Source organism: Scyliorhinus canicula, chromosome 1 (assembly GCF_902713615.1).
Source record: "Scyliorhinus canicula chromosome 1, sScyCan1.1, whole genome shotgun sequence".
NCBI classification, from domain to species: Eukaryota; Metazoa; Chordata; class Chondrichthyes; order Carcharhiniformes; family Scyliorhinidae; genus Scyliorhinus; species Scyliorhinus canicula.
In genome coordinates, this window is record NC_052146.1 from 109987686 (window position 1) to 110003554 (window position 15869).

Here is a 15869-nt window from a genome sequence, read left to right on the forward strand (position 1 = left end):
CCGCTCCCAACCCCTCAAGTGAGCCAAGACCCAGGACCACTTCACCGGACCATTCAGCCCCCTCACGTTCCATGTGACCAGCTGAACCCGGGGGTGTGTGTGGGTGGGGGGGCTCCCCCCTACGCCGATCAGCCATAGCTCTTCCTCAACCCGCCACGTGCCCAGGGAACCCCCCCAAGCCTGCTCTACACGGCGGCAGACCCCCCCTCCCAAACCCCCCCTCCCAAACCCCCCCCATCACCATCCATTCCCCCTCAGACTCTGCAGCAACAACCCGGTAACCCCCCTTTTTGCTCCCCCCCCCCCTCCTCCAAGCTAGGGCCCCTCCTAGATGCGTTACCCCTGTGGGATGCTCACTTTCCACCCCCCCTCCCAATCCTTTAAGGGTCCTTTGTTAAAGCTAGAGTTCTAAGATTCATTATGGAGCAATCTACGAACATGTAATTGTGCCTCTGTTTATACTGAGCAGACTGGATCTTGACTGGCTCATGGCATGCTACCCATGATAGATTTAGAAGACTGGTGATCATGCTACTGATGATGGACTTAAAGGACTATTGATCTTTTTTGTAGCTCCTTCAGAATCTATTGAATATTTTCAAGTGCATTTTTAACTTTATATTTCCAATTAAATTTTGACTGTTTTGGCAAGTTTGAAATGTTATGGCAGATTATTTTGGTTTTGCATTGTATGAGGTGTCCATTTAAGTTAGACAGTTGGATTTCCAATTGGTGTATAATTGTTTACATTTTTATTGTAAACAAAACCCTGGAATAAGAATATAAAATGCTGGGAATACTCACGGGTTAGACAGCACTAGTGGAGAGAGAATCAGAGTTAATGTTTCAGGTTGATTTACCTTTTGTCAAAATTAGAAAAAATAGCGAATTAGCAAGTTTTAAGCAAGTACAAAGGTTGGGGGGGGGGGGGGGGGAAGAATAAAAGGGAAGACCTTTGTTAAGGTGGAAGGCAGGAGAGTTAAATGGAAAAAAAGGAGTGATGGTGGTAAGTAAAAACAGTTGGCAATGGGGAAAATAAAGAAATGAGAAATGGGTCTTGAGATGTAAATGGGAAAGGCAGAATTATTACCAACAGATGCTGTCCGAAATATTGGGGCAGAGGTTATGACCTGAAATTGTCAAACTTTGTGATGAATCCAAAAGGCCATAAAGTGTCCAATGGAAAGATAAGGTACTGTTTCTATACTGAATTTACTGAATTTTGGAAATACAGGAGGCTGAAGGAAGGAAGAGAGAGAGAGATCAGAGTGCAGTAGATAATTTAAATGACCGGCAACTGGTTGCTCAGGATCACCCTCATGAACTGAAGACAGATGTTCTGCAAATTAGTCTCACAAACTAGTCTCCCCAATGTAGAGGAGTCCGCTTCTTGAGCATCAAATGAGAAAAGTGCAAGTAAATCACTCTTTCAACTGGAAGGAGGGTTTTTAAATGAAACGGGTGGAGGTAAAAAGGCAGTTTCTAAGTCTCCTGAACTTGTATGGGAGGATACTGTGGGAAGGGTAGATGTTGGGGATGAATGGCAGAGGATGATGCATTCAATGTGGATTGGTAGGGTGGAAGGGAATGGTATGGGGAAATCTGTCATACTTTGGTGGTAGAGGAAGGGGTGAAAGGAAAGGTCATCGTTGAGGATCTTGCCACCTATGGTGGAGGGAAATCCCCAATTGAAGAAGAATGTCAGCACTGGTATGAAAGGTGGCATGGTCAGATCAACTGCAACAGAATTGAATCTAAGGGAGTGGAGTCCTCGTAGGAAGCCGTGTGAGAGGAAATCTAGCATAAGTAGATCCTAGACTGTGATTACCCAAAATGAAACCGGTCTCTAACCTGCAGCATGCGTCTTTCAACCCTCCAAAGTTCAATAAGTGGCCTAATGGGTGGTCATTGCTGTTTTGTAACAAACCTTACTGGTAACTGCATCTGTGTAAATTTGTTTAATTCTGGTCAGAAAGAGGGGCAGCTTGGTGGGGCATTGGTTGGCATTGCTGCCCCTCAGCATCGAGATCAGAGGTTTGGTCCCATCACTGTCTGTCGTGTGGAGTTTGCACATTCTCCCTGTGTTTGCGTGGGTTTCACCCCCACAACCCAAAGATGTGCAGGGTAGATGGATTGGCCATGCTAAATTACGCCTTAATTGGAAAAAGTAAATTGTGTATTCTAAAATTCTTTAAAAAATTAAATCTGGTCAGGAAGGAAATATTTTGTATGTGTGAGGACCTGCAAATTTTTGGAAAAAGCTACAATGAAAGGCAGGTGGCCAAAGCATCGTTGAAGTTGGGCCATTCGTGTATCATAGCAAAGGCACCCTAACTTCCCATCCAAAACAAATTTGACACAATTTATGATTTTTTTTCTCAGTGACATCAAATCCAGTAAGACCTTGAATCAGAGTATTGGGATTGTGATCTAAGTTCCTCACCGCTGCCTCACAACAATGAGGACTCTGGTTTGATCCCGTCCCTGGGTCACTGTCTGTGTGGACTTTGCGCATTCCCCCCGTGTTTGCTTGCCCCACAACCCAAAAGATGTGCAGGCTAGGTGGATTGGATATGCTAAATTGCCCCTTAATTGGAAAAAATGATTGGGTGCTCTAAATCTATTTTTTAAAGTTTCCATAAAAACCACCCTCACAAATGCCAAACGTAAGGTGTTAAGTCATTCTCTCTGGTTCAGATCTCCTGCTAGTAGCATAGTAGTCAGATATTTTACTTGAGTATTGCAGCTTAATAGAATCAGTGAAATAACTTGTATTGGATTTTCTTTAGCTGAAAAGTGGAGGCTTGGTCTGTCCTGAGCGCGATGACCTTTCTGTCTTCATCCTTACTGGAACTTCCTGGATGATCTCCCTCACTGTCTTCAAGGACTGCATGATTGTTAACAGTATTGAATTTATTTGCACATACTATTTTCTTTTAAAAGAATTTGAATAGTAAAAGCAAAATACAAAATGACAAATAAATGAAACCAGAATAAAGATAGAGCAATAAAGCTGGTCAGACAGCGTAACTGGAGACTGCAAACTATTTACATTTTGGATAAATTTGTTGGCTGTTTAAAGTATTTCTAGCTTTTTCTATGTTTGGCTTCTTTAAAAGAAAACTTGCCTTCCTCCTTCCCTCCCTCTCCCATTTTCGTTTTAGTAACTTGGAGTAGTTAAATATTTGTAAGAACTAATTGACGGGGTACATTACGTTAAATCTCTGATTTTTATTTTTATGGAGTGCCAATGCCATTAGATTGCTTTTAGTGCCCAATTCTGAAGGTCTAGGGTCTTCCAGACACCTAACATCACAAAATAGTTTTCTCATCTTTGTAGTATTGTATTTTACAGTGCAGCTGAAAATAATGTCCAGCTATGATTGTTAAATTGTATCTGATGTTGGAAGGTCAAAAGGAGAAAAATTGCAACCGTAACTGCATTTGGGGAGTCTGTTCCTAAAATCTAAAGTTCTGCTATACTAATTAATGTATCCTATTTCAAAAACTGAGAATATTATATTTTCCTGTATACAGGATCTTTTGAGAATTTTGCTCTGCTCTGCTTTGTAAGAGTCAAAATAAAAGTGAACCAATGAAGCTTGTGCTGCAGTATTTAAATGTCTCGTGATAAAAGCAACTTTGACATGTTGTTGAATTTTGAAATCACGGTAGCACAGTGGTGAGCACTGTGGCTTCACAGCACCAGCATCCCAGGTTCGATTTCCAGCTGGGTCACTGTCTTTGTGGAGTCTGCACGTTCTCCCCGTGTCTGCGTGGGTTTCCTCCGGGTGCTCTGGTTTCCTCCCACTAGTCCCGAAAGATGTGCTGGTAGGTAATTTGGACATTCTGAATTCTCCCTCTGTGTACCCGAACAGGAGCCGGAATGTGGCGACTTGGGGCTTTTCGCAGTAACTTCATTGCAGTGTTAATGTAAGTCTACTTGTGACAATAAAGATTATTATTATTAATTGACTTCATCCTTGCAACAATCTTTAACTGTATTTCTAATTATAAATTGAGCAGTTAACTTTATCTGGGGATAATTCTGTTTGTGTCCTCACATGATGTATTTCCATCATTAGTTCTAATGTTTCTTTAGGACATTCAGAAGTGCTATCATCGGACATTAAGCACCTGCTTTCTTCCATTTGTTCCATTCTCACCCTTATCCTGAGATCAGTAACTAATCCCCATCTGACAAAACTAAGAGATAAAATTTAGGAATATTGGAATGGGAAATGGCCTAGAACCCATGCAGCTAACTCCAATATTTTGTACTTTCCTTGTACTCTATTGCATTCTGTTGGTCAAACTTAGTCAGCTTGTTAATAGTGATTTTTATATGCACCCTTGTATGTTCACTCTGTGTCTACTTCCTAATCTGTGCATCTCTTTCATTGTCTGGTTAATTAAAATCTGTTACTTTCAAAATCAACAAAATTATTTGATTAGGTTGTGATTCTTAATCATATATGCTTAAATAGTTTTGGTCTTTATTGCAGAAAAGCTCAGGTTCAAAATGAATGAGATATTACTGAAAAAGGCCATTTTTGTCGAAGATTTTTATCTTGTACTCATCAGGCAGTTCACAAGCAGCAGGGGAATCAAACTTATACCGTATTAAAAGACAATGCTGATTGGTTGACAAGTGGAATCTCAAATTGGGTATGTCAAAGGTAGGATAATGGCTACCCTGATCAGACAATTTTGCATTGTATATCGTGCAAACTCATGAATGGTCTTGATAAGTCCCCCGTCTACTCAGATTACCCTGGAAGGGCAAGATATCACAAAGATTTGAGCAAAGATGTAACTAGTGGTTTCATGCTGCTGAAATGCAACATCATCACCAGTTGTTTTTGTCACAAACAGAAGCTGCTGTGAAGCCAAAAGACTGTTCTGTATATTACATAAATGAGTAATGTGGTGTATGAATTTCAGTTTTCTGGAGGCCATGTATGTAGTCTGTATATCCCAAAGACTCGCAGATCGTATCAAACAACGTCCGCTGTTCACAATGGGCAAGGTACAGACCATATCCAACCACCCTGTATTTGCAAAACCTAAAATACTGTCCAACATTAGATGTGATTACGCCATCGGACAACATTTGCTAAATAATCCTCCGTATGCTAAAAATTACGTTGACAACCAATTTAAGATTGTCGGTTCGGCTTGCAGTGTGGTACATTTGTGTACACGGCAAGCTACACAGGGCACTTTCTTTGAGGCAGAAAGAACATGTGTACACATTACACCTGTTTCAGCTAAACAAAATAAGTGACAGCCATGTACTGGTTCATACCTCAGGGCAATAACATGACCAATCAGTCGAGCTGCCTCGTTAAATTTCAAACCATGCTCGGCGGTTAACTGTCAGTCACCATCAACTGGTGCATTCTCCCTCATAACACCACTACTGATCAGTATCCACTTGCCAACCAATCAGCACTGTCTTGCATAGTATAAATTTGTTGTTTCCCCTGACATTGGTATTTGTACCCATTGTTCTGATGAGTGCAAGAAGAAAAGCATCGACAAAAATATCTCTTATTTTCAACAATACTCGAGATCTGTACTACCAAATGATTACTTGTAATGAGATATTTAAACTGTCCAAACTAATATTGCTGACTAATAGAAAATGGGTGGCATGCCAGGAGCAGTAACCTTGCTGTGTTGGTTAGATGTCTTGTATGATGCCTTTAACTTTCTAACAGCATTTTCCCTCTCAGACCATTGCAGGGTTGGAAATTTGTCTGTACGGTGGCACAGTGGTTAGCCCTGCTGCCTCACAGCTCCAGGGACCTAGGTTCAATTCCGGCCTCGGGTGACTGTGTGGAGGTTGCACTTCCTCCCCGTGCCTGCTTGGGCTTCCTCTGGGTCCATTGTTTCCTCTCAAAATCCAATGATCTGCAGGTTAGGTGGATTGGCCATGATAAATTGCCCCTTAGTGTCCAAAAGGTTAGGTGGGATTACGGGGACAGGGTGGAGGCGTGGGCTTAAGGAGGGTGCTCTTACCAAGGGCCGGTGTAGACTTGATTGACTGAATGGCCTCCTTCTGCACTGTAACTTCTATGATTCTATATTGCTCGGCTTTAGTAGGGCAGATTCAGCGAGTGAGTGAAAGTGTCACTATTTATTTAAAAACAATTGTCTTGCTGTTTATCTTCATTCTCACGAGGAAATTGATAGAATCTTGACGAGAAAGTCACTTGAAGGAGCATGTAATCACCAGATCCCTAGAAAGTGATTAGTTATTTTTAATTGGGTAGTGACAGGTATTATTTACCTTTTATTCACTTCATTGGGTATTGGCAGTCACTTTTAAAAAATGATCATTATCAGGGTATCAACCTCTGTTGGTGTGCAATAATTATTTTTTAATACATAAACTATCTACTTTTATTCTCATTTGTATATCTTCAGGTTTCTGTTGTGCATTGAGATGTTATACATTACTCATATTTTGAAACGTCTTCCTTCATCAGAGTGCTCATACTGTTTTTCTATTTTAATCTCTGTCCTTGACCCTTTTTGGTTCAGCCTCTGCATTTTGATGTACCATTAATCATTTATATTTCAAACCAAGCTTTTTGTCTGATTTATAATATTTACTGCTTCACTTGCCTATCCCAGTGCTCTAGCGCCAGCTTTTTTTTTGTAAAATATTTTTATTCTCCATTTTCACATTTTCTCCAGAATTTACACCCCACCCACACGCAGTAAATGGTAACAAATACAAAGTCAATTTCCTTATCAATAACAACAATCCCATCCTCCCACCACACCAAGCAACGACCCACCTGACAATGTAAGCATCAAATAGAACAAACCTGCCCACGGTGGGACAAACAAAGGAGAAATAAAAGAGAAAGGAATTAGGAATCGCCTATGATCACCACTAACCCATAGAGTTCCACCCCCTCACATTCAATGCCATCCAATCTCCAAAAGAGTACCGTAGATGACACCCATGCATTGCAAGCCCCCCCCCCCCCCACTTTTACAAAAATCCTCCCCCCAACCTCTGTTCCTTCCCCCCCCATCTTTCCACCCCGGCTAGACTCATCGGGACCTATTCTGCCAGGCTCCGATGGCCGCATTCCCGTTCACTGGCCGGATTAAACCGGCCAGCGTGGAGGCCCCCGCCCGGGTCTCTTTCCCCCTTGCACGGCCCCAGGAAAACCAAGAAATCACCTTTGGCACATAAACCCTGCATACTCACTCAAGCTTCAAAGAACCATCATTGCAAGTGAAAGTCCCCTCTCTTCCCTTGTCCACGTATTTACAACGTTGGCTCGTTTAACACATACACCTGCCACAGTGAAAAAATACAGCTACATGAGGCTACGTCGGTACATGACCACTTCTCAATTCAGCCACAGTCCTGCCTTTGCAAACTCCTCCGCTGCTTCCGCCGTCCCGAAATAAAAGTCCTTGGATTTGTAGGTTACCCTCAACTTAGCTGGGTATACTATGCCACACCGCACCTTACTGATGTACAGCGTCTTGGCGGCTCACTCTCCTTTGGTACAGACCTCCACGACCAATGAGCCCGATCCAGTTCATATCGGGAGGGATCATCGCCCTCCCCCAATAGCTTCGCCAACATCGTGGCAAAATACTCAGTTGGTCTCTGGCCTTCCACTCCTTCGGGAAGACCCACAATCCTCTGATTCTCTCGCCTGGATCTGTTTTCCAAGTCGCCATTTTGGCTCACAGACCCTCGTTGATCTCTATCACCTTCCATATCTCCTTCCCCATCGAGGTAAGTTGATCACTGTGCTGCAACAATGTCTCTTCCACTTCCTTCAGCACCTCGCCTTGCCTTCCGTACCTCCGCCACTGCGCTGAATACTGCCGCCCTCACCGGGGCAATCGCCCCCTCCACCAGCACTTTCAATACCGTCCCCATCTCCTTCCTCATCGCCTCCATGTGTTTTGTGAACTGCCTTTTGAGTTCCGCGGCCATCACCGTAGTCATTTCTTCAGCCGTGGGCAATGCGGCCTCCCCTGGTGCCCCAGCCTCTCTTTTTCTTGCCGTAGCATGGATAGAGGATTGGTTAATTAATAGAAAGCAAAGAGTGGGGATTAATGGGTGTTTCTCTGGTTGGCAATCAGTAGCTAGTGGTGTCCCTCAGGGATCCGTGTTGGGACCACAATTGTTCACAATTTACACAGATGATTTGGGGTTGGGGACCAAGGGCAATGTGTCCAAGTTTGCAGATGACACTAAGATGAGTGGTAAAGTGAAAAGTGCAGAGGATACTGGAAGTCTGCAGAGGGATTTGGATAGGTTAAGTGAATGGGCTAGGGTCTGGCAGATGGAATACAATGTTGACAAATGTGAGGTTATCCATTTTGGTAGGAATAACACCAAACGGGATTATTATTTAAACGATAAAATATTAAAGCATGCCGCTGTGCAGAGACCTGGGTGTGCTAGTGCATGAGCCACAGAAAGTTGGTTTACAGGTGCAACAGGTGATTAAGTAGGCAAATGGAATTTTGTCCTTCATTGCTAGAGGGATGGAGTCTAAGACTAGGGAGGTTATGTTGCAATTGTATAAGGTGTTAGTGAGGCCACACCTGGAGTATTGTGTTCAGTTTTGGTCTCCTTACTTGAGAAAGGACATACTGGCACTGGAGGGTATGCAGAGGAGATTCACTAGGTTAATCCCAGAGCTGAAGGGGTTGGATTATGAGGAGAGGTTGAGTAGACTGGGACTGTACTCGTTGGAATTTAGAAGGATGAGGGGGGATCTTCTAGAAACATTTAAAATTATGAAGGGAATAGATAGGATAGATGCGGGCAGGTTGTTTCCACTGGCGGGTGAAAGCAGAACTAGGGGACATAGCCTCAAAATAAGGGGAAGTAGATTTAGGACTGAGTTTAGGAGGAACTTCTTCACCCAAAGGGTTGTGAATCTATGGAATTCCTTGCCCAGTGAAGCAGTTGAGGCTCCTTCATTACATGTTTTTAAGGTAAAGATAGATAGTTTTTTGAAGAATAAAGGGATTAAGGGTTATGGTGTTGGGGCCGGAAAGTGGAGCTGAGTCCACAAAAGATCAGCCATGATCTCATTGAATGGCGGAGCAGGCTCGAGGAGCCAGATGGCCTACTCCTGCTCCTAGTTCTTATGTTCTTATGTCCCTGCGGTGACCTTCCCATTCCCTGATGGACTTTCAGCTGCTTTTTTCATGGCCGTTTTTTTGCATGTTCTTGACATCTTTGTTCACTTGTGCCTTCTCCCTGCTTTTGCCGCCTCTGTTCCCCTGGGACTGGGCGTTATATCCCGAAAAAGCCGAACTGAGCGGATGCCTTCCAATGTGCGGCTACCTCCTGCCTGCCGTCACCGGAAGTCCTCTCTAGCGCTGGTTTTGGTGCTAACTTTTAAATTTACAAGTTAATAGCGCAGGAAAGCAGAGCAATTGTTTCGTGGCCTATTGCGAAACTTAGGAAAGTAATTAAAATCTTATTTTCTACTCCTTATTAGCTCAAACCCCTTTTGCTTACATGGGCAATTGAAAAACTGTATTTGCTTAGTAACTTGTTAAATTTCTGGAAGGAAGTTGGTACGGTGGTGCAGTGGTGAGCACTTCTGCCTCATGGTGCTGCGGACCCGGGTCACTGTCCGTGTGGAGTTTGCACATTCCCCCTGTATCTGCGTGGGTCTCACCCCCACAACCCACGGTGTGCAGGGTGGGTGGAATGGCCACACAAAATTGCCCCTTAATTGGAAAAAAAATGAATTGGTTATTTTAAATTTAGGAAAAAAAATTGTTTCATTTCCTTCCCATTTTGACATTTTAAGAGGGAGAGCAGGTTTTCAAAATGAGGTTCTGCGGATACAAAAATTGATTTCCTGTTTGAAGCTCACAAAACAAATATTAAACTCTGCACCGAGAGCTTTCAGTCGAATATTGTGAAATGGAATATTTTTTGTTTGTTTTGCATGGAGTTAGGAACAGCTATACCAAAATACTATTTGTCGATGCTGGCTGGGTAATGGGGGATAGACTGGCTTTGGGACACTTGTTGATCTATTTCTGGTCCAATTTGAAAAGAGTAATAAAAAGAAAGCGTTCATTTATTCAGCATTTTTCAGAACCTCAGTGTCCCAAAACTAATTTTTCAAGCATTGTTGCAGTTGTAAAGTGGGATTTGTTTCAAAGAGTCCCTAAAAATAACCACATTCTCTTTTACATATAAAGATAACAAAATAACTGGGCAATGGTAACAGAATTAGGGAGTAAAATGAGACGCTTTAAATAAAATATGAACAATCATCACTCAGCTGTTCAAGAGTATGAATGTTAGTTTGTACAGGAGCAATGTTAAATAAACAGATGGGAAACATAATAAACTGAAGAAAAAGATAAATGGATGCAGACAAAAGGGCATATAGACATAGACATAGAACAGCACAGAACAGGCCATTGGGCCCTCGATGTTGTGCCGAGCAATGATCACCCTACTCAAACCCATGTATCCACCCTATACCCGTAACCCAACCCCCCTTAACCTTACTTTTTAGGACACTACGGGTAATTTAGCATGGCCAATCCACCTAACCCGCACATCTTTGAACTGTGGGAGGAAACCGGAGCACCCGGAGGAAACCCACGCACACACGGGGAGGATGTGCAGACTCCACACAGACAGTGACCCAGCCGGTAATCGAACCTGGGACCCTGGAGCTGTGAAGCATTTATGCTAACCACCATGCTACCGTGCTGCATCTTAATATATTTGCCTAAAAGCTAGGTAAACAGTTACAGAAAAGAAAAAATTGGCCAGTGAGATTATATCTGGTATGTGGATATTGGGAAGGTCCACCTTAAAATAATTACAGTTGATTACTTGCTGCATCTTAGCATTGTTTTTCCCTGCCCTTCAGTGTGATTGCTTGCTGTTCAATATGACCTAGTTTCAAAAGGGAACTATGGGAACAGATATCAGTTTTTAAATATGAAGCACCTGTATAATGCCATTTACTTGTAATATATTTGTTTACTTTGTGTAAATTAATTTTAAAAATAAAATTGTGTGGGGGGGATGTTGTGGTGAAATACGGCTGTGTCTTGGAGACAAAAAGTTAAAGTTGGTGGTGCAGTGGTTAGCACTGCTGCCTACAGCGCTGAGGGCCCAGGTTTGATCTTGGCCCCGGGTTACTGTCCATGTGGAGTTTGCACATCCTCCCTCACAACCCAAAGATGTGCAAGTTAATGGGTTGGCCACACTAAATTGCTCCTTAATTAGAAAAAAATAATTGGGTACTCCAAATTTTTTTTTTTAAAGTTAACGTTTCTACTAACCTATTTTGAAAGTACATCCGACTAGATTGGGGAGTTGACTTTATCTGTGTACCAAAGTAGATGCTTAGAAATTATTTTACTGAATGATGAGATAAAGCTGGTGTCAACATAATGCCAATAGAAAATCTATGCCTGTAGGAAAAGTAATTAAACTTTGCATGTGCATGAAGGGAAATATTTCTCAGTACATATAATAAAAGTGTGGTGATATATTTATTGATTTGCAATTTTGATGGTTTGTCAATATTCTCATCTGTCAGTGTATCTGACTGTAAGGCATCTGATACACAAATATTCCTGTGGAGCTGATAATCAAGGACCTAAAATGGTGTCAAAGACCTTTGTTAAACTACAATTTACTTAAATCTTTTTTTGTCTCATTTCAGCCATCTGAAAATTGATGCCAGAGACAGTTTTTCCAGCCACAATGTGCCAACGATCAAGTTTATATCTTTACATAATGTTGAAGGGGATGGTGATAGTAGATTACATAATGTGGGAAGGGATATTGGTAGTAGATTACAGAAGTGCAATTCAGTTTTAAATCCTAGCAGTAATATGATGCGGGGCATTTTAATGAGTGGATTATTGGAGAGCTATTCAGCAATCAACTTTTAAACAATTCAATTTTATGAATTGCATGATAGGAAATGACGATATTTGTGGGTTACGCAGAATCAACTTAAGTGCCTACTTTTTTCCCCTTGCTGACCTTAACAGGAGTGAATATTAATATTTTTGAGGTTGCCTTGTAACAAAGGGTCTGGTTGATACCAGCACCAAACATTGCTATTTTTAAAAAAAATTATGGATGATCGAACAATAAAAGAGATTTTTGTATTGATTACTAATACTGTTTTGAGTTCAGTCCAGCTGATTTCAGGTAAAGTTTAATGACTTACTAAATATTCCATGTCGATTAATGAAGAATTCATCAACTTTTATTTTCATTTATATATTTACTATGACCAGTTTCAGAATGTATAATTTAGAAATAATGAATCATGATGAAATATTGTACACACAGGCACTACAGCAGAGTATGCATAGTTCTAAAATATTTGCAGAAAGAGAATGAACATTTCAATTCTTTCAGTACGGGATCTAGAATTCAATAAAAAATATAACCCATTGTATGCTTTTCTGTTCAACCTTTTATTAAATTGATATAATGTGTATACCAACTAAAATATTCACCATTGGACTTTATTATTACAAGTGTTCCAGACACGATTGCTGTAAGCCAATTATCAAGCTAACTGGTTAATCATCCACTAGCCTTCAAAGAGAATCATTATTAACAGTTGTCCACCACGTAACCTCAGGTACAACGGGAAAGTGTCTTGAGTTATAGCAAAGCTGTCTAAGCAGTTAACTTCTCATCATCTTCTTCACCTCCCCAGACTAATGTCAAGGATCTGTTCAGTAAAATTGTTTTGAAACTGTCTGGTGCTCAAGTGCTCCAACAGATCCTTAAACTATTCCAATCTATATCTATTTATTTCGGTATTGTTCAATTATTAGGCAGCAGGGTAGCATGGTGGTTAGCATAAATGCTTCACAGCTCCAGGGTCCCAGGTTCGATTCCCGGCTGGGTCACTGTCTGTGTGGAGTCTGCACGTCCTCCCCCTGTGTGCGTGGGTTTCCTCCGGGTGCTCCGGTTTCCTCCCACAGTCCAAAGATGTGAGGGTTAGGTGGATTGGCCATGCTAAATTGCCCGTAGTGTCCTAATAAAAGTAAGGTTAAGGGGGGGGTTGTTGGGTTACGGGTATAGGGTGGATACGTGGGTTTGAGTAGGGTGATCATGGCTCGGAACAACATTGAGGGCCGAAGGGCCTGTTCTGTTCTATGTTCTATATTACCTAACCTCGCACATGACTGAATTTTCTTTCATTCAGTGATCTTCATGTCTGTAGACATGTTGAATTTTGTGTGTGTACACTGCAGTTCAAACTAAGTTTCTACAGATGCTACATGGAGATTTAGGGGAAGGTTCGAGCAAAATTGGTTCTAAGTATTCATGTCATTACAGCTTATTACAAGAAAATATTTTCCCGAGTAAAATTTAAAATGAGTTGCTAAGGATTAAATTGCATTGTATAAAATACAGCACTTGGATTTATATAACACGTTTCACATGATCAGCATGTACCAAAGCACTTCAGAGAATTAAGTATTTTCGAAATGTTGTCATGATTGTAGTGGGACACAAGATTGGTGCAGAATAAAATGGCTATGGTTGTAATAGAGGCTTTAGGTCCAACAGTTTTTACACTTGTGTGCCATAGCTCATGCATCTTGCAAGCCTACAAACTCATTGTAAGCCGTTGCCCTGTGCCCTTGGGTACTTATCTCAAGTGTGGACTATTAACATTTGAGGCTAGCAAGCTGTTTTATTGTGAAAGGCATCATGCCAAAACTCGATCATGTTCTCCCAATGTGGGGGAGGGAATGGTGGGAGTTCCCAACTGGCTGCTGGACTGTGAAATAGAAAAACAGTAGTTGCACTTCTGATGGTGGCCATGGTGAGTGGTCGCACATTTGGTAGCTCCCGTTTGTGACATGGCGGTGTTTTTGGACTTTTTCCCCGATTGACGGGCAGATGTTTTAATGAAAAAAAGGTGCAGGAGTGATGAAGGAAGAGTTTGTTCCACTGGTGGTCTTCCATTTTGTGGACCAGAAGTGGTTTTAGGAGAAAGGAGCTGCCGGAGCGAGAAACATTTCCTGCGACACGGAGGAAGATGGCGGAGGGTAAGGGTCCGGCCCTTCCATCTCCATGGTCCACAGAGCAGCTGGTAGACTTCTTGAACGAGAAGTTCACACAACAGAGGAAGGAGTCTCTGGAAGACCTGGCAAAGATGGTGGATCCACTTAAGGCGGGGATCAATCGGGTAGAGATGAGGTTGCAGTCTGAAAGCCAGGTGATCCAGAATGTGAAGGAGATGGTGGGGGAGCATGAGGAGCATCTTACTTAGATGGCAGCTGAGATGGGGGTGATGCGTGATATCTGGAAGCAGCTTCAGGAGAAGGTGGAGGATCTGGAGATACGCTCCTGGAGACAGAACCTGAGGATCGTGTGGTTGCCAAGGGCATTGAGGGAGTGGACGTTGGCTAGTATGTGGCCAAGATGTTAGAGAAGATGCTGGGAGAGGGGGGTCATCAAATGGCCCCTGGAGGTGGGTGCTGATGAAGAACCGGCAGGGTAATGAGCCGCCAAGGGTGATGGTGCGGTTGCACCAGTTTCTGGACAAGGAGCTTATCCTGAGGTGGGCCGGGCAGACGAGGCAGTGTACCTGGGAGGGCAACAAACCTAGAGTATACCAGGACGAGGGTGCTGAGCTGACCAAGAGGAGGTTTTAACAAAGTGAAGGCTGCCCTCTTTACGAAAGGGGTGAAGTTTGGGATGCTGTACAAGGCTCCTGGGTGACCTACAATGGTTGAAAATATTATTTTGAGACGCCGGAGGAAGCGATGTAGCTTGTGAGGGACAATGGACTGGCAGGAGAAGGAAGACATTGAACTTCGGAAGAGGTATTTTTTTTTCTTTGGCCATTGTCCTTTGTTCTTCTTTAGGGTTTGGGGGGTTCTTTTCTCTTTCGGTCTTTGAATGTTGATGTTTACACCAGGACAGTGTTTGAGCGGGGAGGAATCAGTTGGGAGGGGGTAGGATGCTAGTCGCCATAGGCAGGAGCTGCAAAGCTAGCTGGGCAGGCTAGTTCACGGAAGAGCAGTGGGAGGTGAGCAGGTGGTTAGAGTGTTCATGGGGGTTGATATTGTTCTGTGGTGACGGGGTGACTGCTGACAGAGATGGGCCCTTTGAAATGTGATATGAAAGGGGGCCGATGACGGTGGACATCCGTGGGCAGGCCTGAGGGGTTGCGGGACGTGGGCTAGAGGATAGGATGGCCCAGGAGGGGCTATGGTTGATTGGTGGTGGGGGGGGGGGGGGGGGTCCTGACCAGGCTGATTACATGGAATTTGAGAGTGTTGAATGGGCCGGTCAAGAGGGCTCCCGTGCATCTGAGGAGCTTAAAGGCGGATGTGGCATTTATGCAGGAAAGTCACCTGAAGATCGGGGATCAGATTTGGCTCACGAAAGGGTGGGCAGATATTTCATTCTGGACTGGATCTGAAGATGATGGGAATGGCGGTCTTAAATGGGTAGATTTTGAGGTGGGGAGCAGGGTCTTCGGGTGGAGGTTTGTTATAGGGAGTGGGAAATTGGAGGGAATGCTGGTGGTGTTGATGAATGTTTATGCCCCGAACTGGGACGATGTGGACTTAACTAAGCAAGTGCTGGGGAAGATCCTGGACCTGGATCGCACTGGTTGATAATGTGGACGGGTTTAATGTGGTTCTGGATTGAAATTGGATTGGTCGAGCCCGAGGTCAGGGAGGTTGTCGGCGGTGGCAAGGGAACAGGGTTTCTGGAGGGGTGGACCCTGGAGATTTGGTTGGCAGAGGGTCAAGGAATTCTCGTTTTACTCCCATGTCCATGGGGGTGTACTCCCGGATCGACTATTTTGTGTTGGACAGGATGTTGT

General features: G+C 43.1%; 1 protein-coding gene across 2 annotated transcripts in view; it reads left to right on the plus strand.

Moving 5' to 3' along the window:
* ak2 (adenylate kinase 2) overlaps nucleotides 1–12515 on the plus strand; it is a 44140-nt gene extending 31625 nt beyond the window's left edge. The window contains exon 6 of one of the 2 annotated variants that reach the window (XM_038797488.1): nucleotides 11712–12515. In XM_038797488.1, coding sequence (XP_038653416.1) covers nucleotides 11712–11719 — 8 coding nt within the window. In that variant the 3' untranslated portion in view covers nucleotides 11720–12515. Of the gene's footprint in view, nucleotides 1–2789; nucleotides 3606–11711 lie in introns of those variants that run through there. The other variant, XM_038797480.1, reaches the window with a different exon arrangement.
* Nucleotides 12516–15869: the final 3354 nt, after the last annotated feature.